We start from the raw sequence: 15,535 nt of genomic DNA, 5'->3' as shown, positions 1-15,535 counted from the left end.
TACAACCGGCAACCAATTGAACTCTTATTTAGCATAATATCCAATGAGCGTGCTCAAAGCGCTTTACAAGGGGTCCCTTGACCACAGCAACAATGAACATGACACCTGTTAGGCAATATGTGACCCATCGCCTCAAAACGGTATTATGTCTGAACGAATCATATGCTTAAAAACCGAATTAAATGTTAAACTGGTCAAAAATATAAATTGTTGGCATTAGCACCCTAAAATATGGTATCCATTCTCCTCAATAAAACAAGTCTGATATTTTTGGTTATAAATTAAATTTTCAACATCTTAACCAACCCGACTTAATACCGTTTTGAGGCGAAGGGTCACATATTACAATTTTTGTCGGACAGAGACAACGGTGTTAACGGCCAAGTACTCAATTTACGCCTAAGTACTGTGAGAGAATGTGAGTAAATAGTCATTTCCAAGTACTCAACTATGCGCCGAGCTAAGCCCGAACCCAGGACCTTCCGACTCGAAAGCGAGCGTCATACCACTAGACCACAAAACCCCACCAATGGCACTGGTGTAAAGAGGGAGGGTGAGTGGTAGACTGTTTTTCCTTCAGTTACTATCAGCCTAGCAGAGTTGTTCTGGACAAACTGAAGGCGATCTAATTTTTATTTTTTTGTTATTTGGGCTATAAATGAATTGCAGACTTCCAAATTCATTTACTTCACAGCTACTAAAAGTTATGCATTTTTAGATATTAAAAATTTTCAAACTTTGAAAACTCCAATCTTTCTCTACTTTATGCACGTACGTTTGGTTTCATCAAAAACGGAATTTGTCGTTGAAAGGTTTGGATTAATGAAAACAAGATTATTTAAATATGATCAGTAATAATTCTAATTTGACCGTGAGTGTTATAAGGAATATGCTCATCATTTTGTTTCGCTAGGTTGAGTACATTCGGTCTTCCACACATAAAAAGTTCGATCTTAGCATCATAAATACAGTTTATTCTTGTTCATCCACGGCTACAACCATCTTTAGCCAGGGCTATAATTGCAAATGTGTTGGGGTCCCAACTTCCAAACTTGAACGTCCATGCAACCAGAAAAAAATCGATGTGTAATCTTTACAACTGGTTCTCGGTTACTGACTCTGTGACAGTTCTTGGTGTATTTGGTCTTGCTGTTTGGGAATGAACGTTCTCGCTTTTTTTCAAGAAGGACAGACATGCAAACCGATTAGCATACATATCCAAGATCCGTTGGTTGCAAATATAGGAGACAAATATAAAAACACCCTGGGACCCATTGATCAAGATGGACGGGTACCTGTTTGAATAGAATATTTATGGAATTATAATTGAGCTTTGATCTTTTTTTATATAGAGCAATATCTACAAAACGGACTCTAAGCGTTTTTCAATGTGTCCTAGCCAACAGCAATACTTAACATGTTGAACGAGACTGTTAGGCATTATTACAATTTTTTCGAACAGTGGCAACGGTGTTAACGGATAGGTACTCATTTTACACCTGAGTGCGGTGAGATAATGTGAGTAAAGAGTCTTTTCCAAGAACTCAACTATGCACCGATGAGGCTCGCACCCAGCACCGTCCGATCTGAAAGCGAGTGTCATACCACTAGACCACATAGCCGAGTCTCAGAAAATAAACTAACGTTACGTTTACAGTCCACTCATGGCCTCCATCTAACTCATATTGTAAATGACGCCATATATTGAATTCTACATGTTTGAAGATATGTCTGTCTGACAATAAACGTACTCTCCGTGCTGCCGTAGAGATTATTGGTAAGTTTATAGAAAGTAGTCTTGTTGTGATTGTTACAATGATAATAATAATAATAATAATAATAATAATAATAATAATAATAATAATAATAATAATAATAATAATAATAATAATAATAATAATAATAATAATAATAATATTAATAATAATAATAATAATAATAATAATAATAATAATAATAATAATAATAATAATGATGATGATGATGATGATGATGATGATTGTAGTTGTGGTGGAACTAGTGGTGGTGGTGGTGATCTTTTGGAGATGAAGATGACTAGATAATAATATGTGTGTGTGTGTCTACTGACCGTAAAATATCGCTGTCCAACACTTCAGCCAGAATAGTCAGAGTCCAAAACATTCCCGTAAAGGCCGATAACTTGATGTAGATGTAGAGGTCCTTCCGATCTTCTTTCCGGAAATCTTCGCTGGTTTGAAGACTTCGGACTGCCCGGATTTTGACGATGACAATGATGAAGAACACAGTATTGAGGACAACCACCGTGATCACGGGTACATAGATTGCTAACGCTGGGGATTGAATGAGTGGAAAAAAGTAACACAGCAAATTCTAATAATACATATAAATAAGCAAGCTTAAATTTGACACCCCCTCCCCACCTCCCATCTCAAAACGGAATTACGCCGGGGTGAACCGGACTCCGAAAAATGAATTCAGATTTACCTCTGTCCTTACCGATGATTTTCAGTATATTCCCAAAATGGCAGGCTTAACAATCAGAAAAATAGATTTTTAAAACTCAAACAAGCTCTCTACAAAACAACTTTATGTTCTTATTAATTGAAAAAAAAAATCATTCTTCAAAGTTTGTGAAGTACAAAATAAATCTGAATAAGAAAAATGTATATTGTGTCGTAACAAATGTGACGATTGTGATGTAGGTAGTAAGGAGAGGGTTAAGATGATAAGAAATAGGAATTTAGAATTGTGACAATGTAAGAAATCGTATTTATTCCCCGCCATGACGAAGATATACATCAAATAAACATTTTTAAAAGGAATTATAACGATATCCCGAATGTGTTCATATCACGCACATGAGTTCTGCGAGGGTGAAGTGAGATAAAAAAATTTAGAGTACGTCTCAATCTCGAATCAAATTGCTTTATTATTGCACTTCGACTTTACTTAAGATTATGATGAGTCACTAAATGTGTTACGTGTACAAAAATTATTAAAGAAACAGATTGATGGTGAGTGTCATACCACAAGGCCATATTGATGGTGAGTGTCATACTACAAGGCCACATTGATGGTGAGTGTCATACCACAAGACCACGTTGATGGTGAGTGTCATACCACAAGGCCACATTGATGGTGAGTGTCATACCACAAGGCCACATTGATGGTGAGTGTCATACCACAAGGACACATTGATGGTGAGTGGCATGCCACAAGGCCACATTGTTGGTGAGTGTCATACCACAAGACTACATTGATGGTGAGTGTTATACCACAAGGCCACATTGATGGTGAGTGTCATACCACAAGACTACATTGATGGTGAGTGTCATACCACAAGACTACATTGATGGTGAGTGTCATACCACAAGGCCACATTGATGGTGAGTGTCATACCACAAGACCACATTGATGGTGAGTGTCATACCACAGGGCCACATTGATGGTGAGTGTCATACCACAAGACCAAATTGATGGTGAGTGTCATACCACAAGACTACATTGATGGTGAGTGTCATACCACAAGACCACATTGATGGTGAGTGTCATACCACAAGGCCACATTGATGGTGAGTGTCATACCACAAGACTACATTGATGGTGAGTGTCATACCACAAGACCACATTGATGGTGAGTGTCATACCACAAGGCCACATTGATGGTGAGTGTCATACCACAAGGCCACATTGATTGTGAGTGTCATACGACAAGACCACATTGATGGTGAGTGTCTTACCACAAGACTACATTGATGGTGAGTGTCATACCACAAGACCACATTGATGGTGAGTGTCATACCACAAGGCCACATTGATGGTGAGTGTCATACCACAAGTCTACATTGATGGTGAGTGTCATACCACAAGACCACATTGATGGTGAGTGTCTTACCACAAGACTACATTGATGGTGATTGTCATTCCACAAGACCACATTGATGGTGAGTGTCATACTACAAGGCCACATTGATGGTGAGTGTCATACCACAAGACTACATTGATGGTGAGTGTCATACCACAAGACCACATTGATGGTGAGTGTCATACCACAAGACCACATTGATGGTGAGTGTCATACCACAAGACTACATTGATGGTGAGTGTCATACCAAAAGACTACATTGATGGTGAGTGTCATACCACAAGACTACATTGATGATGAGTGTCATACCACAAGGCGACATTGATGGTGAGTGTCATACCACAAGACCACATTGATGGTGAGTGTCATACCACAAGACCACATTGATGGTGAGTGTCATACTATAAGGCCACATTGATGGTGAGTGTCATACCACAAGGCCACATTGATGGTGAGTGTCATACCACAAGGCCACATTGATGGTGAGTGTCATACCACAAGACCACATTGATGGTGAGTGTCATACCACAAGACTACATTGATGGTGAGTGTCATACCACAAGATCACATTAATGGTGAGTGTCATACTACAAGGCCAAATTGATGGTGAGTGTCATACCACAAGGCCACATTGATGGTGAGTGTCATACCACAAGGCCACATTGATGGTGAGTGTCATACCACAAGGCCACATTGATGGTGAGTGTCATACCACAAGACTACATTGATGGTGAGTGTCATACCACAAGACCACATTGATGGTGAGTGTCATACCACAAGGCCACATTGATGGTGAGTGTCATACCACAAGGCCACATTGATGGTGAGTGTCATACCACAAGGCCACATTGATGGTGAGTGTCATACCACAAGACCACATTGATGGTGAGTGTCATACTACAAGGCCAAATTGATGGTGAGTGTCATACCACAAGGTCACATTGATGGTGAGTGTCATACCACAAGACTACATTGATGGTGAGTGTCATACCACAAGATTACATTGATGGTTAGTGTCATACCACAAGACTACATTGATGGTGAGTGTCATACCACAAGACTACATTGATGGTGAGTGTCATACCACAAGACTACATTGATGGTGAGTGTCATACCACAAGACTACATTGATGGTCAGTGTCATACCACAAGACCACATTGATGGTCAGTGTCATACCACAAGACCACATTGATGGTGAGTGTCATACCACAAGACCACATTGATGGTGAGTGTCATACCACAAGACCACATTGATGGTGAGTGTCATACCACAAGACCACATTGATGGTGAGTGTCATACTACAAGGCCACATTGACGGTGAGTGTCATACCACAAGACCACATTGATGGTGAGTGTCATACCACAAGACCACATTGATGGTGAGTGTCATACCACAAGGCCACATTGATGGTGAGTGTCATACGACAAGACCACATTGATGGTGAGTGTCATACCACAAGACGACATAGCCCCCATCGTTTGTCCCGATAAGAAGTGATAAAAAGTATTCTTCACTCACTCTGGATTCTAAGTAAATGATTACCACTTTGGTTGTTATTAATTTTAACTGAATAATGATTTGAGCCAAAAACATTATGTGTTAGGTTTATTTCTTATTTTATATCTTTAGTATTTTCATAATCATTTTTAAATTACATTTTCCAATTCATGGTTTCAAGCAGTTAAATATTCACTGTATTAAATTAAAAATATTGTTTCCATGTTGCCTGATTGAGAAGTTCCGTACATTTAAAACATTTTGAAATTATGGGACCGCGCTGTAAATTTATAAAAGCACATTTTAAAACAGAAAACATGATTGTTAAAATGGTTAAAGGCAAAACTCACGATTATGGAACAGACATCCTCGCGATAGCCGTTGTCCATATCCGATATCGGTCTTATCATTGATGAGGTATGACGTCACAATGACGACAACAACCACAAAAGCTGGAACCAAGATTGACACGACTAAATTCACGATTTTCTTTCGTTTGGTGTTTTGGGATGATCGAATGCTTGCCGTAAATACTTGCAACATGTGGAGGCAGCACAGAAACGACCAGGTGAGGAAAGACAGCCAAGCAAAATGAATGCTTATCGCGATGGAGATGCAAAGGATTTCTTGAGTGTTTCTGGGTGAATTGACAGTATAAATGAATACATATTGACTCGTGATCAGGTGGGTGAACAGATGGGTGTCAGAAGAAATAAACTGACAATGAATGAAAATAAAGACAATGATTGAATGATCATAAGATAATAGAATAAATGGCGTCCATTTCTTTAATTGCCAAACAAGAGGTCATGAGACCATGAAGGTAGAATAATCAATTCAAGGCTGAGTAAGGTCAATTATAATAATTCGAACGTTAGTAAGCATTGGCCAATCAGAATATTCCAGTTCCATCCATTTGACTGTTTATTTCCTGTCCTTTGTAGAGCGAGCAAGGAGACCAGCAATGATTGGGTTGTTTGTTTATAAAGATCTGTCGGAAAGTACTTTTCGATAGACTTGCGTCCTATCCAACTGACCCTAAAACGCTAGAAAAAACCCGGGATAAACCATCGCTCCATTCTTATGGCTATAATAGTCTAATTTGTTTCTACAGTGACTTATTTTGACTGACTTATTGCCGGTCGCTTCCTAATATTCGGACAGGACGCATTGGCAGCGTCTCTGATTTGTTGGGTGAGATCTATCGACTGATCACGGTTTGCTGCGATGGATCTCAGTCTAAATCCTTTTCGCATCTCAGTTCTTGTGTGCCACCGAGGCGCTTGAGGTCTTTATTTACCGTATAAGGCTCTATAGTTTTTTTTTCTCTTTTCAGTCTCCTTTCAAAATTTTACTGTGGCAAAGTAAAATCGAATTTAACAGATAACCGAAAAGATTTTAATTATAAATGAAGTTCCTGCAAACAAATGAATTTTATCGTCTTAGAGATGTGCGTGATAGTTTAAATGCGTCTTAGATTTAAAAGTGAACCTTGTGAATATTATTGAAGCAACAACACACAACAAACCAAACTCATGTAACACACAGTCCTGACGATGGCTGAAAAGGCCTGAAATATCAATGTAGACTGACTCCAAAATTGTTGTAAATATTAAAATAATAATTTGCTCCATTGCTCCATGCCGAGAACTTTTCGTACCATATTTGTATCCAACACGATTCAATTATATATATATATATATATATATATATATATATATATATATATATATATATATATATATATATATCTTTAACAGTTATTATGCAATCGCAAATTTCTTTTATTTTGGAGGTTTTCAATTAATCATTCCTGAATAATAGAATTTTACCGTAATGACCAGATAATATTACATAAAGTTATCAATTTTCTATGATGTATCAAAGTATGCTTCAAAACGGTGGCCCATAACCCTAAAGCTCTGCAGCCTAATTTCTTGTTTATACCTATTTACGTACCAATTTTTACCTATGTTAGAGAGTAGGGCGTAATCTGCTTTAGGTTAGAATTAAATAGATTAGGAGTCATGGCCAAATGTGACCCACGGCTCCCATCTGGTTTTATGTCGATTTGAACCAGATGCTGATAAGAAAATTTCAAATTGAAATAATAAGATATATAAATGTGTAGCTTTTCGTACGTATAGAAAATACTGTCACCCTCCCCAAGAAATCATCATATGAACTAAATCCAAATCTTATATTATTTAACTTCTAAACAATTCTGGCTTAAAACCGATTTCTTCTTCTTTTTCTTCTTCTTCTTCTTCTTCTTCTTCTTCTTCTTCTTCTTCTTCTTCTTCTTCTTCTTCTTCTTCTTCTTCTTCTTCTTCTAACGCTGCGTAAGTTTTGAACTAAGAAGAGTAAGTAGTTGAGTTCCCCCGGAGTTTATTATACGGTGTTCATAAGCTAACTTTCTAGATACCTAAATAAATTTATTAATTGTCCAAAAAAATTCATGACGGTTTTATGGTGATGGGAGCAACGTTGCTAAGTTTCAATCGAATTGAAAATACAGGCCAAAATGCACGCGCTTCAGTTTTGCAACAACTATAGAATCGAGTAAATGCCACTGGACAAAACTTTTTGGAGTCGTTGATAGCATACATTGAGAGAGCATTATCAGATACTCACCCCAGATCTGGAAAGTTACTCGCCACCAAAACCAACAGCTGTGCAATCAGAAGACTCAGGCTCAATCCCAAAGTGTTACAGCCAGCAACAGTTCGAAGACTTGGAAAAAGACAATAGGTTGTCACTGTGACAAGCAGACAAATCAAGGAAGCTGTCACGAAGGCCGTATTCAATACATACATTATTATTAAGTTTAAACCGGATTCGTCTTGCATTATTTTTTTGGACTCCAATAAATCTCGACAAATGTAAACCGACCCATCCTTACCACGAGTTTTTGATACCTGATTCATCTCAAAATGTTCTTTAAGTTCAATTGTTAAATCGCCAAATTTAATTTTCACGGAAATTAAAAATAAAGATGATAGCAATTTATTTGTGAAAGTAATAATTATTTGGTCTTTAGGTATCTCGATATACGGACAGGTTAAAATCGGTTGCCATTCAACGTAGTCTGCGGGTGGAATGTTTGTTTTGTCACGATCCAATTTAGATCCGGTAATGAAACATAATACATCTTTCGAGTCCTTACACTTTTGGTACAGGCCTTCATTCGATACATCATCGTGCATTAATAAAGTTGTGAACTGTTTTCTGAAGTTTTCTCTACTGTTTTCAATGTTTAGAGTGTGGTTGTTTAGTTGGTGTAGAATTGCAGTTTCAATTGTATCTCTTGATGAATTGTGTTTCCCGTGGATGTATGTATTTATCCAGACCAATGGAGTCGATTTCACTGATTTAGGTTCGCCTGTTTCATGACTAACAGATCCTGTAGCCTTAACGTCCTGGTTTTCTTGGACACTCTTTGCGGATATGTTGTAATTGTCCGCCATGACACCAACTTCCAAAGAAATGACGTCAGTGCTCACTTGCTTTATCATTTTAAAGATCTGTCGACGAGGAAAACAGTGTATAATAAGCATGAGTGGAGTTATAGGAAGATGAGACAATGAAATAATTTTAAGAAGCGACTTAAGTTATTTTCATATCAATAAATGAATATGTTCTTTATGAATTTGAATATGACTTTAACTTTATAAAAGTTTTAAGTGCCGTATAAATGTATCCAATAGTGGTAGAATCATAATCAAATATGTGGATTAAATCGTTAGACGTTGTAGTTTTTAGTCTTTCATTTAGTTGGCAACTGTGGAGTATACGTGAGAGAGAAACTTCTTGCAAAACATTTGTAAGAACCTTGTCGCTATGAGAGAGAGAGTGAGAAGGAAAGAAAGAGAGATAGATAGATAGATAGATAGATAGATAGATAGATAGATAGATAGATAGATAGATAGATAGATATATAGATAGATAGATAGATAGATAGATAGATAGATAGATAGATAGATAGATAGATAAAGAGAGAGAGAGAGAGAGAGAGACAGAGAGAGAGAGAGAGAAATGGCTAAGAGGAAGACCTAGAGAAACACAGAAGCAAACACTGGAGGCAAACGTGAATAAGAAATTACGCTAGACTTCCAACTTGTTGAAGATGTTCGTCATGGAAAGAGACAGATAGAGGTCTTCCATTGCTGAGCCTATCGGCCTAACGCTCGTTAAGTGTTTGCTTGTTCATCTTGTGTTAATTCTCATCGCAAACATAATGTATATGTAACATGTAATGGCCACATACCTCTTGCTTCAAAATAAAACACAGATATATTAAGTCAATAATATCGAGTGTTTTCTTTTCTTGTTCCTTTTCCTCTGGCACAAACGAAAGCCTGATGTGGTAGGGAAGACCTTTGATTTCCTCCATGGCGGTGACGCATTGATTTTCCTTGAGGAGTTTTCCTTCTGTACACAACACCTTTCTACATTTACCCTATGGTCATTTCACACAAATAAATTTTAAAAACATTAATAAAATACAATGCTGCTAAGGAATCAAAAAGTAAAGAAGGAGTAATCAGCCTCGCACATTAATATAAACTAAGATCGCTCTAATTCGTGGGTTGATTATTGCATTTTTAAAAGCCAACTAATACCTATGACAGAAAATGTTATAAAACAAAAGATTAAATCATTTGAGAAAAAAAAATGCGTCTGAGAGTAAGTTAAATGTAGAGGGGTTTTGGAGGAATGCTAATAGTAAACTTAAATTTAAAAACAGTATTGACAAACTGACTACCCCAGGCTGAAAACGGATAATGATAAAGTACACGCAGATGTTTTGAATACATTTTTTCAAGTGTATTGGCACAAGAAAACGTTGATAATATGCCTATATTTCATAGTAGAGTTATCCATTCTTGTTTGAATGATATTGTGTTGAATGAGGTTGATGTTTATAATAAATTAGTGAAACTTGATACAAATAAATATATGGGACCCAACGGTATACCTGTATATTAAAGGAATTTCAAAGGAAATAACATTTTCTGTCTGCTACATAGCAAATCTCTTTCTAGTTTTGTACTCCCTGATGATTGGAATTGGCAATATTCAAAAAAGGTGATCGATGTTATCCATCTAACTACAGACCAATAAGTCTAATGTGTATTCTTTGTAAAATCTTAGAGAGTTAAAGAGAAAATAGTTACTTTTCTTGAAATGAATCAATTACTAAATAATTGTCAACATGGATTTAGAAAGGTATGCTCTTGCATAACTCATACAAGATGTATTGATGAAAAATGCAATATTGATGTAATATATTTGAATTTCAGGAAAACTTTCGACTCTGTGCCACACAAAAGTTTATTTTTGACACGTAAAGGCTGTGAAATTACTAGTAATATATATATATATATATATATATATATATATATATATATATATATATATATATATATAACTGGATTGCATCTTTTTTAACTAGCCGTGCACAACAGATTGTCCTAGGTGAAAGTTATTCTGACTTCATATGCGCAACCAGTGGTGTTCCTACGGGCAGTGTACTTGGTTCCCTACTATTCATTATCTATATAAATGATCTGCCTGATACTATAAATTCTAAATGAAATTTTTATGCTGGTGACACCAAAATTTATACACCAACCTTAGATAAAGATTTCTTACAAAATTATAAAAATTTACTGTACAATTGGTCTGAAAATTGGCAGTTTTATTTTAATATTACTAAATGTAGAGTGTTGTACATTGGTAGGTCTAACCATTTATTCTCCTATCACATAGGTGACAATGATATGACTGTTATATCAGATACATGCTTAGAAAGGGACTGGGGGATCATCTTTGATAATAAATTATGTTTTGATGAACATATATGGAGCGAACAAGCTTGTGGGAATTATATACAGAAGCTTTAGCTATCCTGATTTAAAAGCGTTTAGCCAACTTTATAAGACCGTCATAAGACCTTGTCTTTAGTATGGAAATAGTATTTGGAGTCCATTATTTAAGCGACAGTCTTTTAACATTGAGAACGTATAAAGACGCGCTACGAGACTTTTACATGACATTTGACATCTATCTATTAAAGTATCAAAATTTGCCTTCAGTAAAAAAAATGTAGAATAAGAGGTGATCTTATTGATATATATATATATAGACACGTGCATGGTTCTTGCAATATAGATTATAATGATTTTTTTAAATTATTCGCATATTACAAACACAAGGGGACATAAGTTTAAGATATTTGTTGAAAGATGTAATTCGTCTATAGGGAAATATAATTTAATTCAAAGGACTGTAATCTAAAGTTTCAGACAAAACATTGTAATTCAAATAATAATTTTATGAATACCATTGATAAAAAGTTTACCAACATAATATTTGATTTTTACGAATAATGTAACATGACATTGGATATTTTGTATTTTGTATATCAATTAATTTAAACCCTCGAATGTACAAGTTGGACATGCCAAATGAATTTAAATAGAGTTAATTATACTACGAATATTGAATACGACACTTATTTATGTAATAGATATCTAATTCTCAATACTATCAATTAATTGACATTGAATATTATTTATATAATTGATAAATTGTATATATGCATAAAGGTTACACAGAGCATTTCAAGGTTTTTAGAAACTCTTAATAGTTCTTGAACAATACGATCCGATACGTATCATTTTGATTGTGTATATTTGTATCAACAATTCTATCTATAAGGAATATTTGCTAAATATATACATCTGAATCAAAATAAGAGACAGAATATGTAACGCAGAGCCTCGTTTGTTTGCTGGTGAGACGAAAAGCGTTACTTCCTGTGACACCTGATTGGGCGATGTTATAACTTGGGTGTGTAGGAGACGTTCACCCTTCATGGCGCGGGCAATATTAAGCTGTTTTGGACCATCGACTCAAAATCATTCAAAGAGCATTACCATAACAATCGCCAACCCGATCAAATCTTTTAAATTAAATTGAGCTTTTATATAGCGCAATATCCACTAAATGTGCTCAAAGCGCTTTACAAGGGGTCCCTGACCAACAGCAACACGTAACACGTAGAACGAGACATGACGCCTGTCAGGCGATATTACAATTTTTTACGGACAGAGACAACGCTGTTGACGGCCAGGTACTCATTTTACACATGAGTACGGTGAGAGAATGTGAGCAAAGAGCCTTTTCCAAGGACTCAACTATGCGCCGAGCGAGGCTCGAACTCAGGACCCTCCGATCCGAAAGCGAGTGTCATACCACTAGACCACATAGCCGCACATAGCCTGTATATAATTCCCACAAGCTTGTTCGCTCCATATATGTTCATCAATACATAATCTTGATTCGTATCTTATAATATTATGTTTAAATGTTATCTGTTGCTGACATCCATTCAGACATCTACCCATACTGCCCATTCTGTTTTAAGTTTCGATCATTCTATCTCGTAACGCTTATTTGATTCAGAATAAGCATATTATTTATTCTATTGCGCCTTCCCCTTCGGGTGTTCGTCATTTTTTTCAATTCGAGAATCGTTCTTTTTAAATGAAGAAATCAAGATAAATCGTTCTACATAGTTTGAACTTGATGCCTATACACAAGCTTGCAGTATCCAAAACTAGAGGTGCCTAAATGAGAGAGTAAAATAGAGAGAAAGATAAAATGAGTAAATGTGACTCATATATATATATAAGGGAACAACACAAAAATAACGTTTCCGCCCTTGGCCTTCATCAGGAGACCAAAAAAAAAAAAAAACAAATATGGAAGGTTACAAAATATTACATTTTGTCAGATGTGGACACTGATCTGTCAAAATGTAATACATTGTAACCTTACATATTTGTGTTTTGTTTTTTGTCTCCTGACGAAGGCCAAGGGCCGAAACGTTGTTTTTTGTGCTGTTCCCTTATATATGAGTCACATTTACTCACTCTATCTTTCTCTCCAACTTGCGGTATCCATCGATTGCGTGGAAAGGGATTTAAACAGTTATAAAATGTGACCGCAGAAGGTTTGCTACAAACTACCACAGAGTGGATATGGACCAATAATTTTTTACCTGTAGGTCAGCCCATTCGTCTTCATTGCAGTCCCCAGATGTATGCTGGTTCTTATTCTCTCCACCCTTGTTCCCAAATAAAAAGCTGAATGCTGGGGGACGACTGATTGTATCGATACCACCAACTTTCTGGTGGACAAAAATTGATTTAATTGATAGTTTAAACACACGATGGTTATTTGTCGCAAAAAGCAATATTTGTAGAATAAATAAAAGATGTTTAATGAATATCAGGGCTTTTATTTCATGACCAATATTTAAAACCTTTTTTGATACACGTTTTAACGACCATCAATGCAAGGTTGTGTTACAAGTAATGGAGTTTTTAAAATGCTTATCTATACATTTTTTTCTGCTTTCTATATAATATCACAAGTTTTTAAATTTATAAATTATGAGTGAAAATGAAAATGGATATTTTTATTTTGTCACCATTGTTCACATTCATTGCCGCTTTGTGGACTAAACGTTCCGCAAAGTGATTCATTCCATTCTTCACCATAATGATTTGACAAATATGGACATTAAGAAAAACAAAAGTTAAAAATCTAAAATGCGTGTATTTATTTTTTAAAAGCCTAACATTAACCAAAAAATTAACATTAGGTGAGTACAAGCTATAAAAATTGTCATGACAGACAGTTGAACCATCATCAATTTCCAAATGCGCCATTAATTATTATTTATAGGTGTACTTATTAATTTATTCATTTTTTGTATTTACTTGCTTGTGAATTTTTATATGGAAGTGTAATGTATCGATTAATAAATATGGTTGTATTTAAGTAATGTTTAGTTGCAAACTGCCAAGCATATTGTTTTTAGTGTCAGTTGAATAGAAACCTTTTTTTCAGAACATCATCTAAGAATCTTGTGTGTTGTTCCTTGAGGATTGACAAAATTATATTCGTTATTATTCTATCTAACACATTGTATAATACATTTGGCGCGGAGGTAGACTCAGTAAATCACCAACTTTTGTCAACTCTATTTTAATTTTATCATCATGGCCATATTGAACATTTGACCATCAGCTTTGCAACTTTAACGAATTCCTAGAGAGATTAAACTAATTCTTTAATGCAAATAAAATTATTGACGAAAACAAAAAGAAAGCTGTCTTTATCTCAGTGATAGGCCCAAAACATTTAATCTTCTGAGAGATTTGGGTTCACCAACTTCCATCCCGGCTAAACATTCGAGAAGATAAGACAAGCAAAAGTATTTCAAAATCATTTCGAGCCAAAACCACAAAAATTCGTAGCAACATGAATGACTCATATTATCATAATTCTGAAGCTGACTCAGACTAAGAATAAGCAATCACGGTTGATCTACAATGCCATGAACAACACATCACCTTTCAGCTGGACATCAGGGCAGCAGCATCTGCCATAAAGAAGCAAGAATTCGATAAACATTTAAACGATCATAATTTTTCCCTTACTACAAACTTACACTAGTGAAAATGTTCATATATTTGGGAAATGTGAAATGCTAATCAAAAATCAAAATCAAGCCAAAATGTTCCCATTGCACATCTTCCTGCAGGAATTAAAACTGGATTGGCAGCAACTGATTCGAAACAACAGCATCAACAACATCAATAACACTAGGAAAGACCTCGATAAAATACTTCAACAACATACTGAAGTTTTCAATGACAATGCAGGAACACTCAAGGACTACGTTACAAAATCAACTTAAAGAACAACACTCCTATTTAAAAAAAAAAGCAAAACATCCACCTTTTGCTTTGAGGAAGAAAATCTAAGCTGAATTTGATCGTTTAGATCGTGAGAAAATCATTCAGAAAGTAGAATAACCAGAATGGGCAACACCCATAGTACCAGTGATTTAAAATGACAAAACGCTAAGAATCTGTGGTGATTACAAAGTGACAGTAAACAAAGTGATCGCAAAGAAAGGTCACCCAGTTCCAAAACCGAAGACTTAGCTTTCCATCTGTCAGTTCAATTGAGTCAGTCATGCATTTACTAATCTTGCCTCCGACAAAGCTATACAAGAAATAAGAACAATTAACATTCACTGTGGACTGTACGCTATGTTAATATTGCCATATGGAATTCTTCCTTCTCAGCAATTTTCCAAAGGACACG

At 35.7% G+C, this 15,535-nt stretch overlaps 1 protein-coding gene across 1 annotated transcript; it reads right to left on the bottom strand.

The window, feature by feature from the left end:
* Positions 1-1,093: 1,093 nt before the first annotated feature.
* LOC144973816 (uncharacterized) lies at positions 1,094-12,228 on the bottom strand. The gene is made up of 6 exons (XM_078916708.1): positions 12,166-12,228; positions 9,615-9,806; positions 7,982-8,871; positions 5,698-5,984; positions 2,090-2,312; positions 1,094-1,295 (listed from the first exon to the last, which is right to left on the bottom strand). The coding sequence occupies exons 1-6, from the start codon at positions 12,226-12,228 to the stop codon at positions 1,094-1,096; spliced, it is 1,857 nt and encodes a 618-aa protein (XP_078772834.1).
* Positions 12,229-15,535: the final 3,307 nt, after the last annotated feature.

This window comes from Berghia stephanieae, chromosome 5, assembly GCF_034508935.2.
Source record: "Berghia stephanieae isolate SIO BIC M18660-M18661 chromosome 5, UCSD_Bste_1.3, whole genome shotgun sequence".
NCBI lineage: Eukaryota > Metazoa > Mollusca > Gastropoda > Nudibranchia > Aeolidiidae > Berghia > Berghia stephanieae.
This window is presented reverse-complemented; position numbering and strand designations above follow the sequence as displayed.